Source organism: Bos mutus, chromosome 22 (genome assembly GCF_027580195.1).
Source record: "Bos mutus isolate GX-2022 chromosome 22, NWIPB_WYAK_1.1, whole genome shotgun sequence".
In the NCBI taxonomy this organism is placed as follows: Eukaryota; Metazoa; Chordata; class Mammalia; order Artiodactyla; family Bovidae; genus Bos; species Bos mutus.
The window spans coordinates 25,313,507-25,337,484 of NC_091638.1; the positions used below are offsets into that span (position 1 = coordinate 25,313,507).

Sequence of the window (23,978 nt, forward strand, 5' to 3'; positions counted from 1 at the left end):
ATTCCTTTTCTTTCTTGAGGTTTTTCTTTGCACAATTCACCCTCACAAAAAGGTGAGGAAAAAAGAAGAATGAATTGTTTTAATGACGTAAAGACACTCTTAGGGCTTTTAGCAAACTTGGAGGTGTAAGATTCTTGAAACTAATAAATAAATTGAGGTTGAAGAATTAACCACAGAGTTTATCCACTGGCAATTTTTGAAGTCAGAAAGTTCTGGGTTGGAATCTTGTCTTTATTTACTAATTAAAAATTGATTTAGTCTGAGTCTCAGTGTTCTTATTTTAAAATTATTATTCTTAATTATTGGAATACTGGGAATGAGAAAATAAATGGAAAGCCTTATAGTGCTTGCTGAGGGTAACAATTCAACAACTGGTAGTTATTATTGCCATTATTAACATTTAATGAATCAAGTACTCTATTAATACTTTAAAGAATTAATAATTCTTTGTATAATTGAGGCAAATGGTGTCAATAATCCCCTCAGTTTTGATCTGAGAGAGATATGAAGGAAAAATGAATAGTATTCCAGCATTCCTGTCATTGTAGATATGAGAAAGCCATGGCTCTTAGAAGAAAATCCTTGTAATACCTGGATGAAGTCAATATTGATAAATGCCTTTGGAATCCTGCTAGAGCATTATATATTGCAAAACAGAATTTGGTATCAGTCAAATTTGTCATAATTTGTATGCAACAGGTACTCATTATTCAGTTATAACAGACTTAATTTCAGGTAGGTTTTGTATATCTGTGAGTTAATTTCATGACATTAAACAGGCACTGTTAAAATGAAAGTTTTACATACTTGAAAAGTTTGATGCGTGAGGCAGGGTGCTCAGGGCTGGTGCACTGGGATGACCCTGAGGGATGGGATGGGGACGGGGGTGGGAAGGAGGGTCAGGATGGGGAACACATGTACACCCATGGCTGATTCATGTGAATGTATGGCAAAACCCACCACAATATTGTAGTGTAATTAGCCTCCAATTAAAATTAAAAAAAAAAAAAAGATCAACATATACTTCTTCACTGGTAGGTGACAAGGTGACCAGGGAAATCTTCTCCTACTTTACTGCCTTTTAAAAATATAATGACATTCATTTAGAAATATTTTACATGTCTGCTGTTCCTATTTAGAGTAAAAAAGTTGAGACTAGTTGAACTAGTTGAAAAAGTTGAACTTTTTCAAACAAAGTTGAAACTAGTCTATGATTCTGTCAAGTCTCTTTGACCAATGTCAGAGTATAAAATGACGTAGACCGACAGTACAAACAAACATGATTTGCATGATTTGTCTTAGATTATGGTACTGGAAAATAACCTTCCTATTGTTAAAAAATGGAGCCCCTGGTGGCTCAGATGGTAAAGAGTCTGCCTGCAGTGCGGGAGACTCAGGTTCGATCTCTGTGTCGGGAAGATCTCCTGGAGATGGAAATGGCAACCCACTCCATTAGTCTTGCCTGGAGAATCCAATGGACGGAGGAGCTTGGCAGGCTACAGTCCATGGGGTCGCAAAGAGTTGGACACGACTGAGCGACTTCACTTTCACTTCTTTTTTAATTGTTAAAAAATAAGCACTATCAAATTTTTGTGTGCTCTGGAATAATATCATTTTATCAGGTAACGTTGAAAGTATTGTAACTCTTTCCTAATATTGCTAGTGAGCAAAGTGACATACCACTCTGTAATAATATTGAATAAAAATATTTCTAACTTCCAATTAGGGTTTGTATGTTTGTTTTTTTTCTTTTTGTGTTAGCATTTCACAAGATTGTATGACACTGAAAGTAATGGCAAAAATAACTTCAAGTTTGTGAAGGATCATAAATAATATTTGTTTTAATATTAGAAGAAAAGTTGTTTTCACTTATTTCTTAAAATTTGTCCATCTGTTTCCAAAAATCCTCGTGTTCTAAAGTGGAAATCAATTATAAGAGACATTGGTGGTTAGGATCTATCCAGGGTCTGGGACCCAGACTGCATGGATTTGATGTCTGGCTTCATGATTACAAGATTCATGACACTGGACCATTTACTTACCCTCTCTGTATCTTAGTATTCTCATCCATAAAACAAGAAACATCATAGTATCTCCCTCGACTAGTAGTTCTACAGAATTAAAAATCTAAAACATATAAAGTATTTAGATCTGTACTGTGTAAGTACTTGCTATTATTATTAAATTAACTATAACAGTACTTCAAAAAACTAAGATCATGGCATCTGGTCCCATCACTTCATGGCAAATAGATGGGGAAACAATGGAAACAGTGACATACTTTATTATCATATAGTGATTTGGGGCTCCAAAATCACTGCTGATGGTGACTACAGCCATGAAATTAAAAGATGCTTGCTCCTTGGAAGAAAAGCTATGACCAACCTAGATAGCATATTAAAAAGCAGAGATATTACTTTGTCAACAAAGGTCTGTCTAGTCAAAGCTATGATTTTTCTAGTAGTCATGTATGGATGTGAGAGTTGGACTAGAAAGCTGAGCACCGAAGAGTTGATGCTTTTAAACTGTGGTGTTGGAGAAGACTCTTGAGAGTCCCTTGACTGCAAGAAGATCCAACTAGTCCATCATAAAGGAAATCAGTCCTGAATATTCATTGGAAGGACTAATGCTAAAGCTGAAATTCCAATACTTTAGCCACCTGATGCTAAGAATGGACTCCTTGGAAAAGACCCTGATGCTGAGAAAAATTGAAGGCAGGAGGAGAAGGGGAGGACAGAGGGCGAAATGTTTGGATGGCATCACTGACTTGATGGACATGAGTTTGAGCAGGCTTCAGGAGTTGGTAATGGACAGGGAAGCCTGGCATGCTGCAGTCCATGGGGTTGCAAAGAGTCAGACACGACTGAGCAACTGAACTGAACTGAACTATAACATGGTGTGGCTTTCCCCTCATAGCTCAGTTGGTAAAGGATCCATCTGCAATGCAGGAGACCCTGGTTCAATTTCTGGGTCGGGAAGATCCCCTGGAGAAGAGATAGGCTACCCACTCCAGTATTCTTGGGCTCCCCTTGTGGCTCAGCTGGAAGAATCCTCCTGCAATGTGGGAGACCTAGGTTGGATGTCTGTGTTGTGAAGATTCCCTGGAGACAGGAAAGGCTACCCACTCCAGTATTCTGGCCTGGAGAATTCCAGGGGCTGTATCCTCCATGAGGTCGCAAAGAGTAGGACACGACTAAGAGGCTTTCACTTTTATAACATAGTATGATATCGGATCGTACTAACTGAAATGAATTTATGGATATTTTTACACTGACTTCCTCCAGGATCACAGCTGGCTGAGAATCTACCAAATTGTACCAAACTCTCCAGATTTTAAGAAATTGCAAACCAGTGGGGTGAGAATCAGTGGGTGCTTTAGATCCCTGGCAACTGGATAGTTCACCAGTTAATCCAGATTCTTCCAAAGCAGAGAATAGCATTTACTGCTTGATTTTCACCATCATCAGGAGATAACCTGATTTGGTGTCCCGTAACATTTTCTTCCAATTAAAGGGGCAACTTTCCTCTTCCAATAGTTAGCATGAGGTTTCCAGAACAGCTGTTGAAATTTGCTTCTCCATGGAACCCAATAATTAAAATAAAATAACAGTCCTAGCTTTCTTTTTAAAATAAAAACCTGGCTGTTAAATTAATTGGTTTACATTCATTAGCTTGGGCTTCCCTGGTGGCTCAGATGGTAAAAGCATCTGCCCGCAATGCGGGAGACCAGGGTTCGATCCCTGGGTCAGGAAGAACCCCTGGAGAAGGGAATGGAAACCCACTCCGGTACTCTTACCTGGAAAATTTTATGGATGGAGGCATGAGTCGGACACGTGTCGCAAAGAGTCGGACACGACTGAGCAACTTCACTTTTCACAGTTTCATTAGCTCATTTAACACTCGTGACTGTCCTATAGTATAGGCATCAGTTAGTATCTCTACTTTACAGCTGAGTAAATTGAGCCTAAAAAGGTTAAACAAATCGTTCTTTGCCATGTAGGTTAACCACAGATTACAGCTGTGATCATTTCACTGCAAAGCCCCAACGCTCACACGTGTGTACAGGGCCATACTGCGTCTCTTTAAGGACATATCTGTTGAATGAGTGATTGAATATGTTTTTAGAAGAAAAGACTTGGATTAGGACTTGATGCAGCAGGATGAGCCAGAAAAACTTTCATAGTCCCTTAGATTTGATGGAGGGCTACCACTGGCACTAAGGACTACTATGCCTACTTTATCCCCTGAGTGGCCGAATTAATGGTGTGACCGAAAGTAACCATACCTCCAAAGTGTGGCGGTGGACCACAGAGAAGCACCACGCCTTGACCTTCTCGGACGGACACTGTGCTTCTTGTTTTCGTTTCGAAGTCTTCGATATCTTGAAAAACAGAAAAGCAGATTTAGAACTAATTGCTTTGCAGAACAAAATTTTAAGAAGAAAAAACTGGCAACAGCAATGAACACTCACACTTGTCCGACCAAAAGATTTAGTTGATAATCAATTGATGTACACTGGTTTTACCTCTCAAAATTTTGTCTTTCCTTTTTTTATTTTAGTACAACTATGCAGAATATATGATAAAGACATTTATTAACATAACTCACTATCTGTTTTATTCTCCCAGGCAGCCTGAAGCTCAACAGGAAATCTTTTAAACACAGCACATATTTACTTTTCTGCCCAAGGAAGGCATGATTTAAAAGAGGTATGTGGCAAGTTTGCTGCAATCTTCTATCATTTTAGATTAATGGTAACCATTTTGATATGGGGATGAAGCCTGTGAGAGCTTAGCTTGGAATGTTGTGAGGGAAAGAATAATAGGTGACTGAACCAAGAAAAAAGGTAAATCTAATTTCTCTTGATCTACTCCTTCACAAAGCAGCTTCGTGGTCCTGTTTGGAGTGTTGTAATTTCCTACAACACCGAAGAATCCTAGACATTCAGTGTTGGAAGAGAGCTTACTAACTGTCTTATTAAGCTATCCATCTGAGTTATAAATCATTCAACATTCCTAGAAAATGGTCACCCAGCCTCTAGAGTCGGACACGACTGAAGCGACTTAGCAGCAGCCTCTAGAAAGGGCTAAACTGTATAACTTGTCTGAACCTTAGTTTCTTTGCCTGGAAAATCACTTGTATTCATTCATTCAGTCAGTCAGTCAGTGATTTAACAAATTTGTATTGAATACCTACTAAAAGATAGGAAGGGTATTAAGGGTAAACGATGTATTAGTAAATAAAGCAGACATAGACTGTTGCTCTTATTATATTCACTAAAGGTAAAAGTAGAAGACCAATTACAAAACATATAACAAAACATATATATATATATATATACACACACACACACATACATATAAATATGATTTACATGTTGTAATAATTGTTGTAGAGACTGCTAATTGTCTACCAAAATCTACTGCCCTTTCTTTCACAGTAATAAGTTTATAGGTTTATAGAGTAAATATTACACTTTTCTAACCAAAGATACTTTTCCAGACATCTTTTGCAGCTGAATAGAAAAAGTTGAAACTCACATTTAACTTTCACCTATTATGTTTGAGAAGAAATATCCAAAAATATTTGTTGTTCTCCATCTACACACCAAGTGTTAATACCATCTAGATGGCCAATGGTGTGAGAAATATATGGTATTTCTCATACTCTTTATCTCTCCAAGTATTATTTCCCAAATGAGTATTCTTTTTGTGCACTTTGCTTCCTTTTCATGAATGACAATTAAAAAAAATAAATCACTAGACCTGATATGTAAATTTCATATATATATATATATATATATATATATATATATATATGCTATGCTAAGTCACTTCAGCCGTGTCCCCACTCTGTGCGACCCCCATAGACGGCAGCCCACCAGGCTTCCCGTCCCTGGGATTCTCCAGGCAAGAACACTGGAGTGGGTTGCCATTTCCTTCTCCAATGCATGAAAGTGAAAAGTAAAAGCAAAGTCGCTCAGTCGTGTCCGACCCTCAGCGACCCCATGGACTGCAGCCTACCAGGCTCCTCCATCCATGGGATTTTCCAGGCAAGAGTACTGGAGCGGGGTGCCATTGCCTTCTCCGATATATATATATATATATAGAAGGACATGTGTAAGATGGCAGAGTAGAAGGATGTGCACTCATTTGCTGCAAGAACTCCAAAATTACAACTCACTATTGAACAACCATTGAGTGGAAAATGTTGGATCCCACCAAAAAAAATAACCCATGTACAAGGGCAAAGAAGAAGCCCCAGCAAGGCAGTAGCAGGGATGAAATCGCATTTAGAATCAAACCCCTTACCCACCAGAGATACTCAGAGGTCTCAAACTAACCTTGTGGGCACCAGGACCCAGAGACCCTGTAGAGACTGAACCAGAACTGTGGCAAAACAAGTGGAAGTGATGGAATTCCAGTTAAGCTGTTTCAAATCCTAAAAGATGATGCTGTGCAAGTGCTGCACTCTATATGCCAGCAAATTTGGAAAACTCAGCAGTGGCCATGGGACTGGAAAATGTCAGTTTTCATTCCAATCCCAAAGAAAGGCAATGCTAAAGAATGTTCAAACTACTGCACAGTTACAATCATCTCACATGCTAGTAAAGTAATGCTCAAAATTCTTCAGGCCAGTCTTCAATAGTATGTGAACTGTGAACTTCCAGATGTTCAAGCTGGATTTAGAAAAGGCAGAGGAACCAGAGATCAAATTGCCAACATCTGCTGGATCATCAAAAAAGCAAGAGTTCCATAAAAACATCTGCTGCTGCTGCTGCTGCTAAGTTGCTTCAGTCGTGTCCGACTCTGTGCCACCCCATAGACGGCAGCCCAACAGGCTCCCCCATCCCTGGGATTCTCCAGGCAAGGACACTGGAGTGGGTTGCCATTTCCTTCTCCAATGCCTGAAAGTGAAAAGTGAAAGTGAAGTCACTCAGTCGTGTCCGACTCTTATCGATCCCATTGACTACAGCCCACCAGGCTCCTCCGTCCATGGGATTTTCCAGGCAAGAGTACTGGAGTGGGGTGCCATTGCCTTCTCCAATAAAAACATCTACCACACAATTGCACTCATCTCACACGCTAGTAAAGTAATACTCAAAATTCTCCAAGCCAGGCTTCAGCAATACGTGAACCATGAACCTCCTGATGTTCAAGCTGGTTTTAGAAAAGGCAGAGGAACCAGAGATCAAATTGCCAACATCCGCTGGATCATGGAAAAAGCAAGAGAGTTCCAGAAAAACATCTATTTCTGCTTTATTGACTATGCCAAAGCCTTTGACTGTGTGGATCACAATAAACTGTGGAAAATTCTTCAAGAAATGGGAATGCCAGACCACCTGACCTGCCTCCTGACAGTTAGAACTGGACATGGAACAACAGACTGGTTCCAAATAGGGAAAGGAGTACATCAAGGCTGTATATTGTCACCCTGATTATTTAATTTATATGCAGAATACATCATGTGAGATGCCGGTCTGGATGAAGCACAACCTGGAATCAAGATTGCTGGGAGAAATATCAATGACCTCAGATATGCAGATGACACCACCCTTATGGCAGAAGGTGAAGAAGAATTAAAAACCTATTGATGGCTTAAAACAACATTCAGAAAACAAAGATCAAGTCATCCAATCCCATCTCTTCATGGCAAATAGATGGGGAAACAGTGGGAACAGTGACAGTTTTTATTTTGGGGGGCTCCAAAATCACTGCAGATGGTGACTGCAGTCACAAAATTAAAAGACTCTTGCTCCCTGGAAGAAAAACTATGACCAATCTAGATAGTATATTAAAAAGCAGAGACATTACTTTGCCAACAAAGGTTCATCTAGTCAAAACTGTGTTTTTTGCAGTAGTCATGTATGGATGTGAGAGTTGGACTATAAAGCTGACCACCAAAGGATTGATCCTTTTGAACTGTGGTGTTGGAGAAGACTCTTGAGACTCCCTTGGACACAAGGAGATCCAACCAGTCAACCCTAAAGGAGATCAGTCCTAAATATTCATTGGAAGGACTGATGTTGAAGCTGAAACTCCAATACGTTGGCCACCTGATGTGAAGAACTGACTCACTGGAAAAGACTCTGATGCTGGGAAAGATTGAAGGTGGGAAAAGTGGATGACAGAGGATAAGATGGTTGGATGGGGAGTTGTCGATGGACAGGGAAGTCTGGCATGTTGTGGTCCATGGAGTCACAGAGAGTCAGACATGACTGAGCAACTGAACTGAACTGATGTAATGTATATATGTAATTTCATATATATGTATATATGTAGAGATTTAGTTGGGAAGAAGTAGACTATATCTTGGACAAATATTTTCATTATTAAAAGTAGAGCATATATATGTATTTCAAATCCTGAAAGATGATGCTGTGAAAGTGCTGCACTCAATCTGCCAGCAAATTTGGAAAACTCAGCAGTGGCCACAGGACTGGAAAAGGTCAGTTTTCATTCCAATCCCAAAGAAAGGCAATGCCAAAGAATGCTCAAACTACCACACAATTGCACTCATCTCACACGCTAGTAAAGTAATGCTCAAAATTCTCCAAGCCAGGCTTCAGCAATACGTGAACCATGAACTTCCTGATGTTCAAGCTGGTTTTAGAAAAGGCAGAGGAACCAGAGATGAAATTGCCAACATCCGCTGGATCATGGAAAAAGCAAGAGAGTTCCAGAAAAACATCTATTTCTGCTTTATTGACTATGCCAAAGCCTTTGACTGTGTGGATCACAATAAACTGTGGAAAATTCTGAAAGAGATGGGAATACCAGACCACCTGACCTGCCTCCTGAAAAATCTGTATGCAGGTCAAGAAAGAACAGTTAGAACTGGACATGGAACAACAGACTGGTTCCAAATAGGAAAAGGAGTTCGTCAAGGCTGTATATTGTCACCCTACTTATTTAACTTATATGCAGAGTTACATTATGAGAAATGCTAGGCTGGAAGAAGCACAAGCTAGAATCAAGATTGCCGGGGAAATATCAATAACCTCAGATATGCAGATGACACCAGCCTTATGGCAGAAAGTGAAGAGGAACTAAAAAGCCTCTTGATGAAAGTGAAAGTGGAGAGTGAAAAAGTTGGCTTAAAGCTCAACATTCAGAAAACTAAGATCATGGCATCTGGTCCCATCACTTCATGGCAAATAGATAGGGAAACAGTGGAAATAGTATCAGACTTTATTTTTGGGGGCTCCAAAATCACTGCAGATGGTGACTGCAACCATGAAATTAAAAGACACTTACTCATTGGAAGGAAAGTTATGACCAATCTAGATAGCATTTTAAAAAGCAGAGACATTACTTTGCCAACAAAGGTCCATCTAGTCAAGGCTATGGTTTTTCCTGTGGTCACATATGGATGTGAGAGTTGGACTGTGAAGAAGGCTGAGTGCCAAAGAATTGATGCTTTTGAACTGTGGTGTTGGAGAAGACTCTTGAGAGTCCCTTGGACTGCAAGGAGATCCAACCAGTCCATTCTGAAGGAGATCAGCCCTGGGATTTCTTTGGAAGGAATGATGCTGAAGCTGAAACTCCAGTACTTTGGCCACCTCATGCGAAGAGGTGGCTCACTGGAAAAGACTCTGATGCTGGGAGGGATTGGGGGCAGGAGGAGAAGGGGACGACAGAGGATGAGATGGCTGGATGGCATTACTGACTTGATGGACATGAGTCTGAGTGAACTCCAGAAACTGGTGATGGACAGGGAGGCCTGGTGTGCTGCAATTCATGGGGTTGCAAAGAGTCAGACATGACTGAGCGACTGAACTGAACTGAACTGAACTGATACATATATATACATACATATGTATGCTCTACTTTTAATAATGAAAATATTTGTCCAAGATATAGTCTGCTTCTTCCCAACTAAATCTCTTTCCTTTCATCTTCAGCAGTCATTAGCTTTATACCTGCTTAGGATCTAGAAAGCTAAAGTTTCTCAGTCATGTCCAATTCTTGTGACCCCATGGTCTATGCAGTCCATTGAATTCTCTAGGCTAGAATACTGGAGTGGGTAGCCTTTCCCTTTTCCAGGAAATCTTCCCAACCCAAGGATCAAACCCAGGTCTTCCACATTGCAGGCACATTCTTTACCAGCTGAGCCACAAGGGAAGTCCAAGAATACTGATGTGGGTAGCCCATCCCTTCTCCAGTGGATCTTCCCAACCCAGGAATTGAACCAGGGTCTCCTGCATTGCAGGTGGATTCTTTACCAACTGAGCTATCAGGAAACTAGAGTGCCTTGCATATTTCTTCTAGAGGATTTTTAAACAAATATGCCCCCCTTTCTTCTTTGGCTATAGTATAACTGTCAGCCCATAACATTTTGGTACACTTAATGTCAATTACTGACTAGACTTGTTTGCATCATTTTACCTACTCAAAGAGTCGGACATGACTGAGGGACTTCACTTTCACTTTTCACTTTCAGGCAGTGGAGAAGGAAATGGCAACCCACTCCAGTGTTCTTGCCTGGAGAATCCCAGGGACGGGGGAGCCTGGTGGGCTGCTGTCTGTGGGGTCACACAGAGTCGGACACGACTGAAGCAACTTAGCAGCAGCAGCATTAAGAATCAGGCTAACAAACTGCATTTAAAACCAAAAACTAATATATTGATTGTTTCTATTTCTAGCAGTGATAACAAGTGAGAATTTTAATGGTTTTTTTTTTTCCCCTCATTACTATTATCATTGAAAGGTCTCATTAAATTGTCATGACTTTTTAATGGTCATAAAAACAAAAGCTGTCACAAAGGAGTAGAGAGAAATTGAATGATTGTATGAAATTAACAAGCTTTCAATTACATTCTCTCAGTGTCCCATTGTCAGTGTTCCATGCTCACACTACCATCAATCATGTTTTCAGTGTTAATCAGAAGCCATTATAACACGCTGTTGATAAGACCATGGGTACTTTAATATATTCTGTGTTAACTTCCACTTAAATAACATCCACTTGTAACATAATTTCTTCATGCCTTTTATGATTACAATGGGGTTTCTATTAGCTAACATAAAAGGAAATCAACTTCTTTTGAAAGCCACCCAAGTTCTGTTAGCAATCAAAACACAATCATTTTAAAATAGTACTAGTTCACAGGTTTTAATTAATAATTCAGATTTTAAAACTGTTTAATAGCACAGAGATCATAGACAAGATCTAATTTTACCTTAAGTGACATTTCATGTGAATATACTTTGAACAAAATCTGTTTTAAGTATCCAACCTGTATTTCAAGTACATTTCTGCCAGCCAGCAACATAATATAATTCACATAATTTTGAAGCAATGTACAGTGAAGGTAGCCATACAAACCCAGTGATATTTTCTTTTCTCTGTAAGACCTTTATAAACTCCAGATCTATTCTTCTATAAGGAGAAGCCAGAGAGAACCACCCTGTTCTGTTTTTGTCCTATCCATTTTTTGCTTAAGAAAAAAATAGCTTAATGTGAGATCATTCCCTGAGATGGTCTCAAATTTTGTATTATTTGGAGAAATTCCCATAAACCACAAAGGTGACCTGCCCAGGCTGTCCTGGTACTCAAGGCACAAGTCCTGCCGTGCTGGTTGCTATTAAAGACCCCAATTGCCGAGGTTGCTCTCATTAAGCCATTCTGATGACCAGGGCTTATCGGATCCTGTGGTTTTATTGCTGGTTTTGGAGGAAGCATTTGGCAGGAGCATAAGCAAAAATGCAGTCACAAACAAGGCTCTGTTCCAAAGGCCAGCAGGAAGTGCCTGAGAATGGCCCATAAAATGAGCTTTAAAGAATTACTGGGCCATATGCTCTCTCCTGGAGCAACCAAGGTGCAGTGGAGGGAAAAGGGCCACCAAAACGTACTTAAAATTAAGTCCAAGCAATGCTAAGCGTTGCAATGCCTAATTGTAAGGAGAATACATCTTTGCAGCTGCCACATGTAGGAATGAATCTCAGCCCAATTAAAGCAAGAAAACTGTGTATTGGCTGCCAAGACCTGAGGATCACAGTCAGAGGATATGTTTGGCGGTGCCAGCCCCCATCACAGAAGGAGGCCAGTGGTTTGCCAACTCTCATAACTGAGAGGAAGTCTGTGGGTACCCAGGGTTTGTTGACCCCGATCAAGAGAACAGCACCTGAAAAGATAGAGACAGGAAAAATCTTCACCAGGAAAAGGTCCATGCTTCAAGCAGGACATAGAGTAGTTGAGTTGTTCAAAGTAAAAATAAAACTATTTATTGAATCTTTGTTGATTGGCAATGCATGAATGACTTTGTTACAGTGTTTTAAATATTCTTTATTTTTCCTTTATTCTTTCATATATCAAGAATAACTGCTGCTGCTGCTAAGTTGCTTCAGTCGTGTCTGACTCTGTGCAACCCCATAGACGGCAAGAATAACTACTATGTACCAAACACTCAGTGAAGCAGTTTCCTTGAATCTTCATGATGACCCTGGAATGTAGATACCAATATCACATGCATTTAACAAAGGAGAATATTGAGGTCCATAGTGGATTAGCAACTGACTGAAGACCACACAATTTTTACTTGTCAAGGCAGAACTGAAAAGGAGATAGTCTGGTTCCAGGACTCACTCTCGCAAGCAACATGTTATTCTGTTGTTCTCTCCAGATGTTAACTGGGATGTCCCTGCCCCTTGCAACATATAAACTGGCATAAACTGCCACTCCAAGCTCAAACAAACCAACACAAAAGCTCAATGCCTTTCCAAAGAGTTCTGCAAATTCTTGGGTTGGTGTGGGGAGTGCTGTGTTGTCAGGCTTTAGAAATAGCTCCTTGGTGGCTCAGATGGTAAAGAATCTGCCTGCCAATGCAGGAGACCTGGGTTCAGTCCCTGAGTTGAGAAGATCCTAATCCTAGCCCTAACCCCAGGAGAAGGAAATGGCAACCCACTTCAGTGTTCTTGCCTGGAGAATTTCATGGACAGAGAAGCCCACTGGGCTGCAGTCCATGGGGTTGCAAAGAGTTGAACATGTCTGAGTGACTAACACTTTGACTTCTTCACTTTTCCTTTCTGATATCCTTACTCCTATGCATCTTTTCTTTTTTCCCTTCACATGTGTTCTTGATTTGTCTGCATCCACCTGTCCCTGCAAAGCAGGAACTCAGCCACTTGTCTTGGCCTACATACAGATATACACACCTGCTAACACACACACACAGACACACAAATTTGGAGTGCCACCATTACCACACTTTGTGCCTCTATTGTCGAGCTTATTGATTTAGTAATATGTGACCCAAACACCTTAAAATCCAATATAAGATATTTACTTCTTAAAAGTTATTTAGTTCCTTCCTTCTATAACTTATCTCTATTCTTTCTGTCTTTTCTATAATGTTCCCACTACAGTCCTCCTTTTGAAGAGCAATGGAAAACTAAATCTCCCCATTTTCCTCTGCAAAGAAGTCCACCTCCCTCCAGCTCCGCCTACGAAACTCAGAAATTGATGGATCTATCCTACTTCACAGTGCTTGTAAGTAAAGGAAATAAAATTTAATTCCAAATATCGTTGCTCTAGAGGACATTTGCTTAACCACTTAACTGCCTCTCTAACTAGCATCTAATCCAAGACACAGACCGTATGATCTGCCCCCAGACCAGCGCTCATTTTCTCTCTTCCAACACCTCAACAGCAATGTTGATCACTTTGAGGACACAAAATCTGATTTTCAGCTCTAAGATTTCCTTTACTCTGCTCCTGGGTCTCCATCAATCAAATATTGTTTTCCCCCTTTGCAAATCCTCTGAAGAAGCCTCAGCATTAAGAGCTGGTGCTGAAGTAAACAGGACCAAGGAGCACATGTTCACCTTCATGATACAGCTCCCACATTGGAGGTACATGTTCTTGTTTTTGCCCACGGAAAAACATTTTCCTGTACCAGAAGCTGGTACTTTGCCCAGTGAAAGGGAACTGGTGAAAATTATCAAGAATAATTCTCTAGTTCTGCATTAGTTCTGCTGAATTCCCAGATACAACATGTGTAGCTTTTGTAATCAAAATACTCTTTATGGATCTCAAGACATTGCAGTAAGGTGATTCTGAATTTATATCTCTATTAACTTGTCCCTTGGAAGAGGGCTGCTCATGGAGAACACCAAAATTGTTACTATTTCTTATTTCTTGGGTGGTTTTGAATAAGCTGAAATTCTTGGTACTGTAATTAATTCTCCCAGGTCTTTATTAAGTAGCATACAAAAATATGTCTACTTAGACCAGTTTCATTTTCCACCATCATTTTCAAGATGATTTCCACCACATTTTCAGTTACAGAGTTTGCAATATTACTATGTTTCCTAGTACAACTCAGTAACATGACATAACCTAATAAAGCACAATACTACTGTCAAATTCTGTAAAAGGGGCAATAGTTAAGTCTTGATATTGGGCATAAATTTCGAATTGTTATATGCAAGCAGGAAGAAAAGAGATACTCTAAGAGAGTCTGGTGTCAAATCCATTTACAAACCATGTTAAATTTCTCTTTTTTGGTATAAAGGGCTTTTTATAAAACTTCAGAAATAAATGGAGAGAGCAAGTGAGCTGCTCTTTGGTTTTCTGAGAATAACTAATCTAATGAGAACCATTTCCTTATTTTTTTTTTTAAGAAAAAAATATAGAATAATAGTGAGGAGGGGGCTAAAAGATTTTTTTCCTATTGGCTTAGCATCAAGATTTTCAGAGAGAAAAGTGTTTAATAAACAGAACAAGGAAACAACTATGAAATAATTGGTCTATTATAATATACATTCAAGACTGGATTTGAATTTCTATCAATGGACTCATTTTTTATGACTAATGATGGTAAAAGCAGGGTAAGCTATGACTGAAAAAAAAAAATTTCTAAACATGACTTGTCCATCTTGCTTTCTAAATTTGCGCATTCCCTATAGTTAAAACTAGGTGAATGAAAGAGAAGCAGAAGTGAAGGATGGAGCAATATAAGTTTGATAGCATAGGACAGACTGAGATGTCAGGTTACTGAAGAGTGCAGATCTTCAGTGTTTCTGAAAAGAAAAGAAGAAGTTTAAGTAGGCATTCAAAGATTAAACATCCCACTAAGGAATTATGCACCAGATAATTGGTGATGGAACAAAATGATCAAGAACACAGGTTGAGGATCAGAGAGTATAAGTTCAAGTGGATAATGGTATCCACTATGTGTCAGCTGTTGATGCAGGGCAGATTCTATAGTTTCTTTCTATCTCAGTTCTCACCACTTTAAATAGAGCTACTGGTAATTCACTGGAGGTTCAGTGGTTAGCAGATGGCACTTTCATTGCCATGGCTCGGGTTCAGTCCTTGGTAAAGAAATTAAGATCCCACAGCTGCAAGGCCAAAAATAAATAAATAAATGAATGAAATGGAGCTCCCAACAGCCCCTGTGTCAGAGAAATAGAGATGTAATATCTCTAAAACTTTTTAAAGATGCTAGGTACTAAATAAATGTTATTGGGAACTGTGTATTGTTAATGATCAACAAAAGAAGGATGTTTAGAAATTTTAAATGGGTTTCATTTTCTGTTCTCATCTCAATGGCTGATGATGTCATAAAATGTATTTTCTTAAAGACTGAGTATGGAACTCCCTTTTCTGCTCAGCCAGTGGCCAGCTCAAATGCTCAGTGAATTAATGAAAGAAAAAAAGGCTGAAACTCAAAGCATATGCATTTTATTCCAAGCACAGCCACATCACATTGTATTTTACTATAGAGAATGTTTCGCCAACTTGACAAGAGTGTTAGATGGCAGGTCATTGCACCTCTCTGCTCAGAAAGCTACACAGCCCAACTGGAGGCAGAAGTAAACCTCTCGGCCTGGTGAGTGAGTAGCCAGAAAAATCCTAGGCTGTTCTGCTTTTTCTTGGTCTTGGATTGTGCCTTTTGGCAAATGCTCACTTTCCTGCCTTTTATTCCACAAGAAGGACGATGCCAGTACATTTTTAGTCAGTAATCTCTAATCTCTAAAGAGATTTACTAAGGCTACTTGTGTTCCTTGATTAATGAATTTTACAAGTGTTGCTCAAGTGAAAAAAGAGGAGTATTTGGAAGAGGTCAGTCTTCAGGTGAATAAAGAATGCACCATGTAGCATTGGAGAAGACTCCTGAGAGTCCCTTGGACTGCAAGGAGATCCAACCAGTCCATCCTAAAGGAAATCAGTTCTGAATCGTTGGAAGGACTGATGCTGAAGCTGAAACTCCAATATTTTGGTGACCTAATGTGAAGAACTGACTCATTGGAAAAGACCCCAATGCTGGGAAAGATTGAAGGTGGGAGGAGAAGAGGAGACAGAGGATGAGATGATTGGATGGCATCACTGACTCAATGGACATGAGTTTGAGTAGGCTCCAGGAGTTGGTTGGTGATGGACAGGGAAGCCTGGTGTGCTGTGGTCCTTATTGTTGCAAAGAGGTGGACACGATTGTGCGACTGAACTCAACTGATAGCATGTGGGAAGAAATGGACTCAGATGTGTGTGTGTGTGTGAGAGAGAGAGAGAGAGAGAGAGAGAGAAAGAGAGAGAGAGAGAGATCAAGGTTATCTTTTTTCCAGATTGAACATTTGAAGATTTTGCTAAGGAGCCATGAATGGCAGCGAGGAAGTATTCCATTTTGACCATCAAAGTAGCTAATCTGAAAAATGCTGGGGTTTAACTGGATTTCAGTTAAAAATTTGAATGCATCCACTAAGCTTGGAGGGGCACAGTGAAAGGGGCTTTCCAGCACAATGGAAGGAAATTTTTATTTATTGACATAGTTCACAGTTACTGAAACTTGATACACACCATAACATTTAATCTTCACAGTGTCCTTGAGATATAGCTACTATGACACAAAGTTCAGAAAGGTTAATTAACTTACCCAAGGCTGAACAGCTAGAAGAGGTCCAGAAAGGGACTCCTACCTAATTCTGACTCCAGAAGCATTTTCAGCTCTTCAGGATACCACTCTGGTCATACCATGGAGGGAGAGGGGAAAACCAGAGGAAGGGGAGAAGGGACAAAGAGGAAGGCAAAGCAGAATTTCTTTTTATCCAAAAGTCTTCCTGCCTTTTTGGAAAGAAAGTCCTAGCCTGGTACAAAAGTCCTCACACATGGTAGCAAAAAAGCCAAACTGATCACTGGCCTCCCAGAGGTCTGAGGGAGTTCAGGCAGAGCTTCAGATGTAATTAGCTCCTGTGCCAGATCATCAGCTAAGAGGGCTGGAGGTACTAGTTTGGGTGGAAAATATGGTGAACCTATGTCCTTTCAGGAGCAATCTCACTCTTCTCTCCCTTTTGATCTATTTTTGTGATGCTCATTACAGTAAACGGGAGCGATTTCCTTGAAGTATGGCTCCAGGATCCTTGGTAAGAGGGGTAAATATGAACAGCTACACCAACCAGAATCCTCTTCTACACATAATACACATAATATGCCCTTTTATTCATCATGATGGTTTAATCAGAAAGTTCGATTTCAAAATTTGCAACCTATGTAGAATATAAAAGGTAGAGTTTTCAAGGAAATGGGGCAGAACTCCTAGCAAAAATGTGTTACTACTCCTGCTTACACATAGAGTATGAAATGAAATCTTTTCAAAGACCTCCGACACACTTAAGCTCTGAGTTTACCAGAGTTTTTATTCTATGGATTTCAATTTGCAAGAACTTCCACAACTAAAATTAGGGAGATTGACTTTATGGTTGTTGCTAAATACTTTTTTTTTCCTATTAAATTGTTTTACTCTGAGCAAGGTCTTTGGAGTCACAGATGTAATCTGCATTTTCTTTGCAGCTTTCATCAGCTCAGCCCTCAGGGGAATTGAGGTTCACTGATAAGGACTTTTGCATGCATTGTCATTTAGAGACAGAAAGGGAGAGACCAGAGAGAGAGCAGAAGCCAGAGCCAGAGTGTGCACCTAATTTAAATAAAATCCCATTGTTTTCCCAAGCACTTTCACTTCCTTCATCTTTGTAACTACTTATAGTAACCTTGACAGGGTAACAGGGAAGATATTAGTAAAATATGGGATAGATATACTTGGTTGTATGGTTGATGCACTTAAGTGTTATACAAACAAATATATATATATATATATATATATATTTTTTAAAAGCTGTGCATTGCTCTTTAAAAATTTCTTCTTATCACAAATGACACTAATTTTCTGGATACAGTGGTCATAAATATGTACTTTTAAACATATTTACTAAAAATATAAAATCAATTTGATTGGGAAAAATAAATAATAGTATATGTGGTGCCTGAATATTTTTCAGACCCCATAGTTAATGTATAGATGCCTGAAGTTTCAGCTCAGTTCAGTAGCTCAGTCATGTCCAACTCTTTGCAACTCCATGGACTGCTACACACCAGTCCATCGCTAACTCCCAGAGTTGACTCAAACTCCTGTCCTGAAGTTTGGGAATGATTTAAGAAAACGGGCCATTTGAGCTCCAGAGGATATGACAGATCAGGAGACAGGACACTTTTAAGAGAACCAGAGGTGCTTTGTATTAGGAGTGAACAGGGATGGGATTGGGAGGTAGAGGGGAGAGAGAAACAGAGACAAAACGGAAGTCAGCTTACAGAATTCTAAAGGTCTTTCAGAAAAAGTCTACTCAACCTAAAGTAATTTATGTTCTTGTGTCAATACATCTTTCCTCCATCAGATTTTATAAGTGTTTTGTTACAAACCAAAGACAATGTGAGTGTGTTTTTATCAAGTGCATTATGTGGCAGACAGAACAGCTCCATCCACTCTTGGATTAAAATCAGGGTGAGGAAAAGAAGGAAAACTGTATGAGGCTGTGCAGAGATAGAGGTGGAGCTGGACATGATGGTTGGGATGAATGACTGTCCACTGGGACGCACATGAATCTGAACACTGATTCTCCTAGAGAAGAGTGAGTAGATTTTATCCAGATTTGAAGAGTCACAAAGCGCCTACTGGTAGTAGTTTCATATAAATGAAATTGGTCTGGGTTATAGTACTTCTTTCTGACAAAGTTGAAATTGTTGCTTTCAGTCTCAGACTCATTCTGCTGAATCTCTCAGGTTCCCTTTAAGTATCTGCATCTCATAGACAAGTGCTCAAGAAGTAATGGTTGATTTAACACATAAAAAATAAGCGAATTGCTTGTGTTTCATTATAACTTATCATAAGAATCTCTTAAATGTAGAGTTTACTCATTAGTTCATGTATCATGAAAATACTTATAAACCCTGCCGCTGCTAAGTTGCTTCAGTCGTGTCCGACTCTTAGCAACCCCATGGACTTCAGCCTACCAGGCTCCTCCATCCATGGGATTTTCCAGACAAGAGTACTAGAGTGGGGTGCCATTACCCAACTGCAATTGTGTGTATGATTTCCTTGTGAAAAATGAGTAAATGGGCTTGTTTTTGTATTCCCAATGCATAGTACAGTGCTGGCACACAGTATGAACTCAGAGAAATAAAAGTAACTTTAAATCACTTACTAAATTATTTAAGCCTCTTAAGGGTTAAAGTTGGAGTTAGGGTTATGTTTTCCCTGGTGGCTCAGACGGTTAAAGAATCTGCCTGCAATGCAGGAGACCAGGATTCGATCCCTGGGTTGGGAACATCCCCTAGAGAAGGGAATGGCCACCCACTGGAGTATTCTTGCCTGGAGAGTTCCATGGACAGAGGAGCCTGGCGGGCTATAGTCCATGGGGTCCCAAAGAGTCAGACATGACTGAGCTACTAACATACATACCAGGGTTAGGTTAGGTTATGCTCCTTCTTTCCACTTCATCTGTTGTTCAGGAAAACTCAGTGAATACTTTTCTTTCATGTTTCTCAGAACATAAGCTTTCTCCCCTTTAGAGTCCTTTGCCCTTTTGTTTCCTCTGCTTGAAAAATTCCTCCAGATCCCCACACTGCTCTATTCTTTCTGACATTCAAATTTCTGACTACATGCTGCTTTCTTAGGGAAACCTCTCTTGGACAAACAATTTAAAATAGCATCTCCCTATCACTCTCTACTTTTTTCCCTAAAGGTCTAATCACTGTCAGAAACAGTGATTGGTTTAATTTATTTCAATTTTTCCAAATTAGACTATAAGGAGAATAGGGACCTTGTCTTCCTGCTGTAACTAGGTCAGTGCTCACAAAAAGCAGGTATTAAACAAGTAGATGTTTAATGCATTAATAAATAATTATAACTCTAAAGTGAATTGTGAATGCAAGATAACTACCTGTAGAGGCAACCATATTTTCTTCCAGAATTAAAGAGAGGATAAGACCAATTTTTGTTGGATTATTGAAGATTTCAGAGAGAAAAGGCTAGAATTTATTCTGAAAAATGACATGGTAGCCAGACTCTAAAACAGCCCCCCAGTGAACTTCCTCTGGTACCTTCCCGCCACATTATACTAGGATTGGTCTACGTGCCCAGTGTTATGGCAGAAATGATGGCTCATTGCCTCTGAAGTTTGGTTATAAAAGATCATGGCCCGGGAGAGAGAAATCCAAACCTGAGGGGAAGTTTATTTGTTTTATATAAAATGAAAGAGTGGTCACATAGTTGAAAGATAGTGTTTGGGCTTTGAATCTAGATAAGCCTGTGTTTTAATTTAGTTCTTAGATTTATAAAGTGTGAGAGACTAAAAAGTTTACTTTTCCGCTATTTTTATAGTGTCCCTTAGTATCTCATACCTAAAGGATATTCAGCAATCATTTGTTGGAAAGAAGAATGGATAGGTAAATCAAATCTATAAAATGGTTTTTAAAATAATTATGTTATTTGATTATCATGAGAATAAATGGAATGCTATAACCAGTTTAAATACTATGTCAAATAGCCCTCAATAAGTTATATGTTTACCTAATAAGTATGTACTATTATTATGCATATTTTGCATTGTTGTCGTTTAGTCACTCAGTCCTGTCTGACTGTTTGCAACCTCATGGACTGTAGCCTGCGAGGTTCCTCTGTTCATGGAATTCTCCTGGCAAGAATCCTGGAGTGGGTTGCCATTTCATTCTCCAGGAGGTCTCCCTGACTCAACCATTGAACCTACACCTCCTTCATTGGCAGGAAGATTCTTTACCACTGAACCAGCAGGGAAGCCACATGTGAAATGCTAAATGTAAAAGCTTAAGAAAACTTGCCAAAAGGTCACTGAACTAGTAATTAATTGCTGGAGTTAAGTTTCAAAGCCCAAGGAGCTATAGTTTTTTACCACGATGATCTAGTTGATGTAGTACATTCTAATTTCTGCTGCGATCGTAGTCTGTTCATTGTCTGATCTAGATGTTTGCATGGCAGGGCCAGAAGTTTACTTAAAGCATTCTAAATGAAAAGTAGGGACTGATATAAAGCTATCAGGAGAAATCTCATGCAAACAAATATAGGAAGCATGTCTGAGAACAGGAAGGCCATCAGACAGTTGTTCCCTTCCTCCATCTCTCTATTTCTTTATTCCTGGTAAATCATCAGGGTCCTGGCCATCTCTGCTTTCTTTGAGCTTCTGTCCCATTCTCGTCTCTGCAGATCAGTCTCCTTGTATTTACTTATAGTTCATGCAGCCATAAAATATCAAGACTATATATTGCTTTGCCTTAACATAGCTACTCTATATACTTCTCAGCTCCTGAATCTACAGTGAAGTTGGCTTGTGTCTCTTACTTGAAATTTTTGAGATGTTGAATGTCAGATGTCTGTGACTATAGAAAAGAAGTTACCCATCCAGCAACTAGGCTTACTCTTTTATAAGACAGGTAGAAACTGTAATTATCATCTTCAGCATAATGATTAATCAAGGAGATCACTGTCCAATTGCCTCAATTAGGTATTTAAGAGTAGAGTAAGTACAGTCCAATCACTTTTTCAGTAATCAGAAGCAACTGAAAAATTACCTATTTACTTAGAAATACTAGGGCCAGGTATGTGGAAAACATAAAATTTCCAATTGCTATCTTTGAACTTTTATGTATCCTCTTACCTTATTAGATAAGTCTCTATGACCTTTTTAATTAAAACTGTCATAGATGTAAATACCAAACCAAATTTCTTGAATTTTCTCACATTATGACTGTCACTTATAAAACCAAAAGTGATGTAATTCTTTTGAGGCATGACTGTAAGCCACTGTAGATGCCCCCATATTCCCTCAGCCCCTCTAGGAAGCCACCTGACACTTCAGGAGGTAATTACAGGTGATGACTTGCTACCTTCAGCACCTGGGTCTCTGCCTGAAACTGCTCTATGGACTTATTTATTCCTTAAGCATAGTATGACTTGCAACCCAGGTATGCCAGCTGGGCATTTAATGTCCTCAGGAGTGACTCTTAACCTAGGAGGTAAGAGAATTGGTAGGTAAGTACTCCAGCTTCCTTGCCCTGTGATGGGGCAATCGTGTGGTGTGTTCTACACAGCTTCTCAGAGGGATCTACTGTACTGATAACCTACACTCTAGCTTCCTTTTTATGGGTTTTCTCTCTTTCCTTTATAGTTCCCTTCTCCTTCACCACGCTGCCTGAAATTGCCTTCATCCAAATCCTCGTCATGAATTCTAATGTTGAAGAAAGTCAAGTAAACAGACAGAATATACTATGGACATTTAAAACAACCTTTATCCACTAATTTATTAAGCAACTACTCTTTGCCAAGCACTGCTCCAGAAGCTGAAAATGCAGCAATGAGCTAAACAGGCAAAGAGAGTCATTTCCTGTGGGAAACCCATATTTCTCTCTTGTCTCTCTCTTTTTTTTAATGGCACACATGGAGGTTCCTCCAGCTTCACATTAAGTTTGAACAGCCAGTATTTTTATTTCTTCATAAAGCAGAGAATATGATGCCTTACAGAAACAAATCAATTTTTGTTTTTCTTTCAGTGAATTATTACCTAAAACATCAAACAAGGTGAATTTATTGTTGTTACCACTATTAAAATGTTGAAGAGAGGCAGAGAAATTCACAATGGTATTCAGCAGCCCAAACATGCCACAACATCAAACATCTGCCCTGAATCCATCTTTGGGACTGCACAGTTAATGGTATAAAATATTAAGACTCACCTCTGGACCATAAGAGGTGGTGTGCTGCATAGTAAGTACAGATGGATCCTCTGATGCTTTGAGTTTGAACCCCCATGTGGAAGCCACAGGCAGGCAAGGCAATTGGCTCGCCAAAGCAAAAAATGTTTTTGATATTCTGTTTTTGAAAAGTTCTCTTGCTTGTCATCACAAAGTCACTTAAAATCAGGGAGTCAATTTTGTATTCAAGAGGTTCTCTTTCTATCAGCAAATGGTTTATAGGCACTTTCACTAAATCGCTTCTCTAAAAGAAATAGTCAGGATGTAATCTGCATTGGATTAAGGATATCCCTGCCTAAAGACAAAGGAATGGCGTAGATAACCAACCCACTAAGATCCCATTATGCCTCAAAATCTGTGAAAATTTCTTCACATTTTTTGCTTCACATTCAAAGCAGTTTTGGTTGAGATCACTGAAAGACAGACTTTCTTTATTCATCTAAAGAAAGCATAACTTTTTATATACTTTCACATACAAAGAATCTGCCTGCAATATGGGAGACCGGGGTTCGACCCCTGGGTCAAAGGGAGATCCCCTGGAGAAGGGAATGACAACCCACTCCAGTATTCTTGCCTGGAGAATCCTGTGGACAGAGGAGCCTAGCGGGCTACAATCCATGGGGTCGCAATGAGTTGGACACGACTGAGTGACTTACACTTTCACATACATCATATACTTTCATATGTGTGTTTGCATATATATATATATTTAACTGTATACTATGCATTTTATGTATTATGCTATTTATGATTTTATATATTAATACATCTATATATGCATGTCTCTAGTAATTCAATAGATCCTCAAAATAACTTTTAATATAGATATAGAGCTAATGCTGCTCTAATTTAATGAGATAATGAGGGCTCAAAATGGAACTTGCTCAAACTCATACATCTTGTCATAGAACCAGTTTATTTAT

The 23,978-nt window shown here is 39.3% G+C and overlaps 1 protein-coding gene across 1 annotated transcript in view; it reads right to left on the minus strand.

The window, feature by feature from the left end:
* Window positions 1-23,978, minus strand: part of CNTN6 (contactin 6) — a 181,324-nt gene that overhangs the window by 129,619 nt on the left and 27,727 nt on the right. Inside the window, 1 exon segment of the mRNA XM_070359703.1 lies at window positions 4,286-4,381. Within this exon segment, the coding sequence (XP_070215804.1) occupies window positions 4,286-4,381 (96 nt within the window).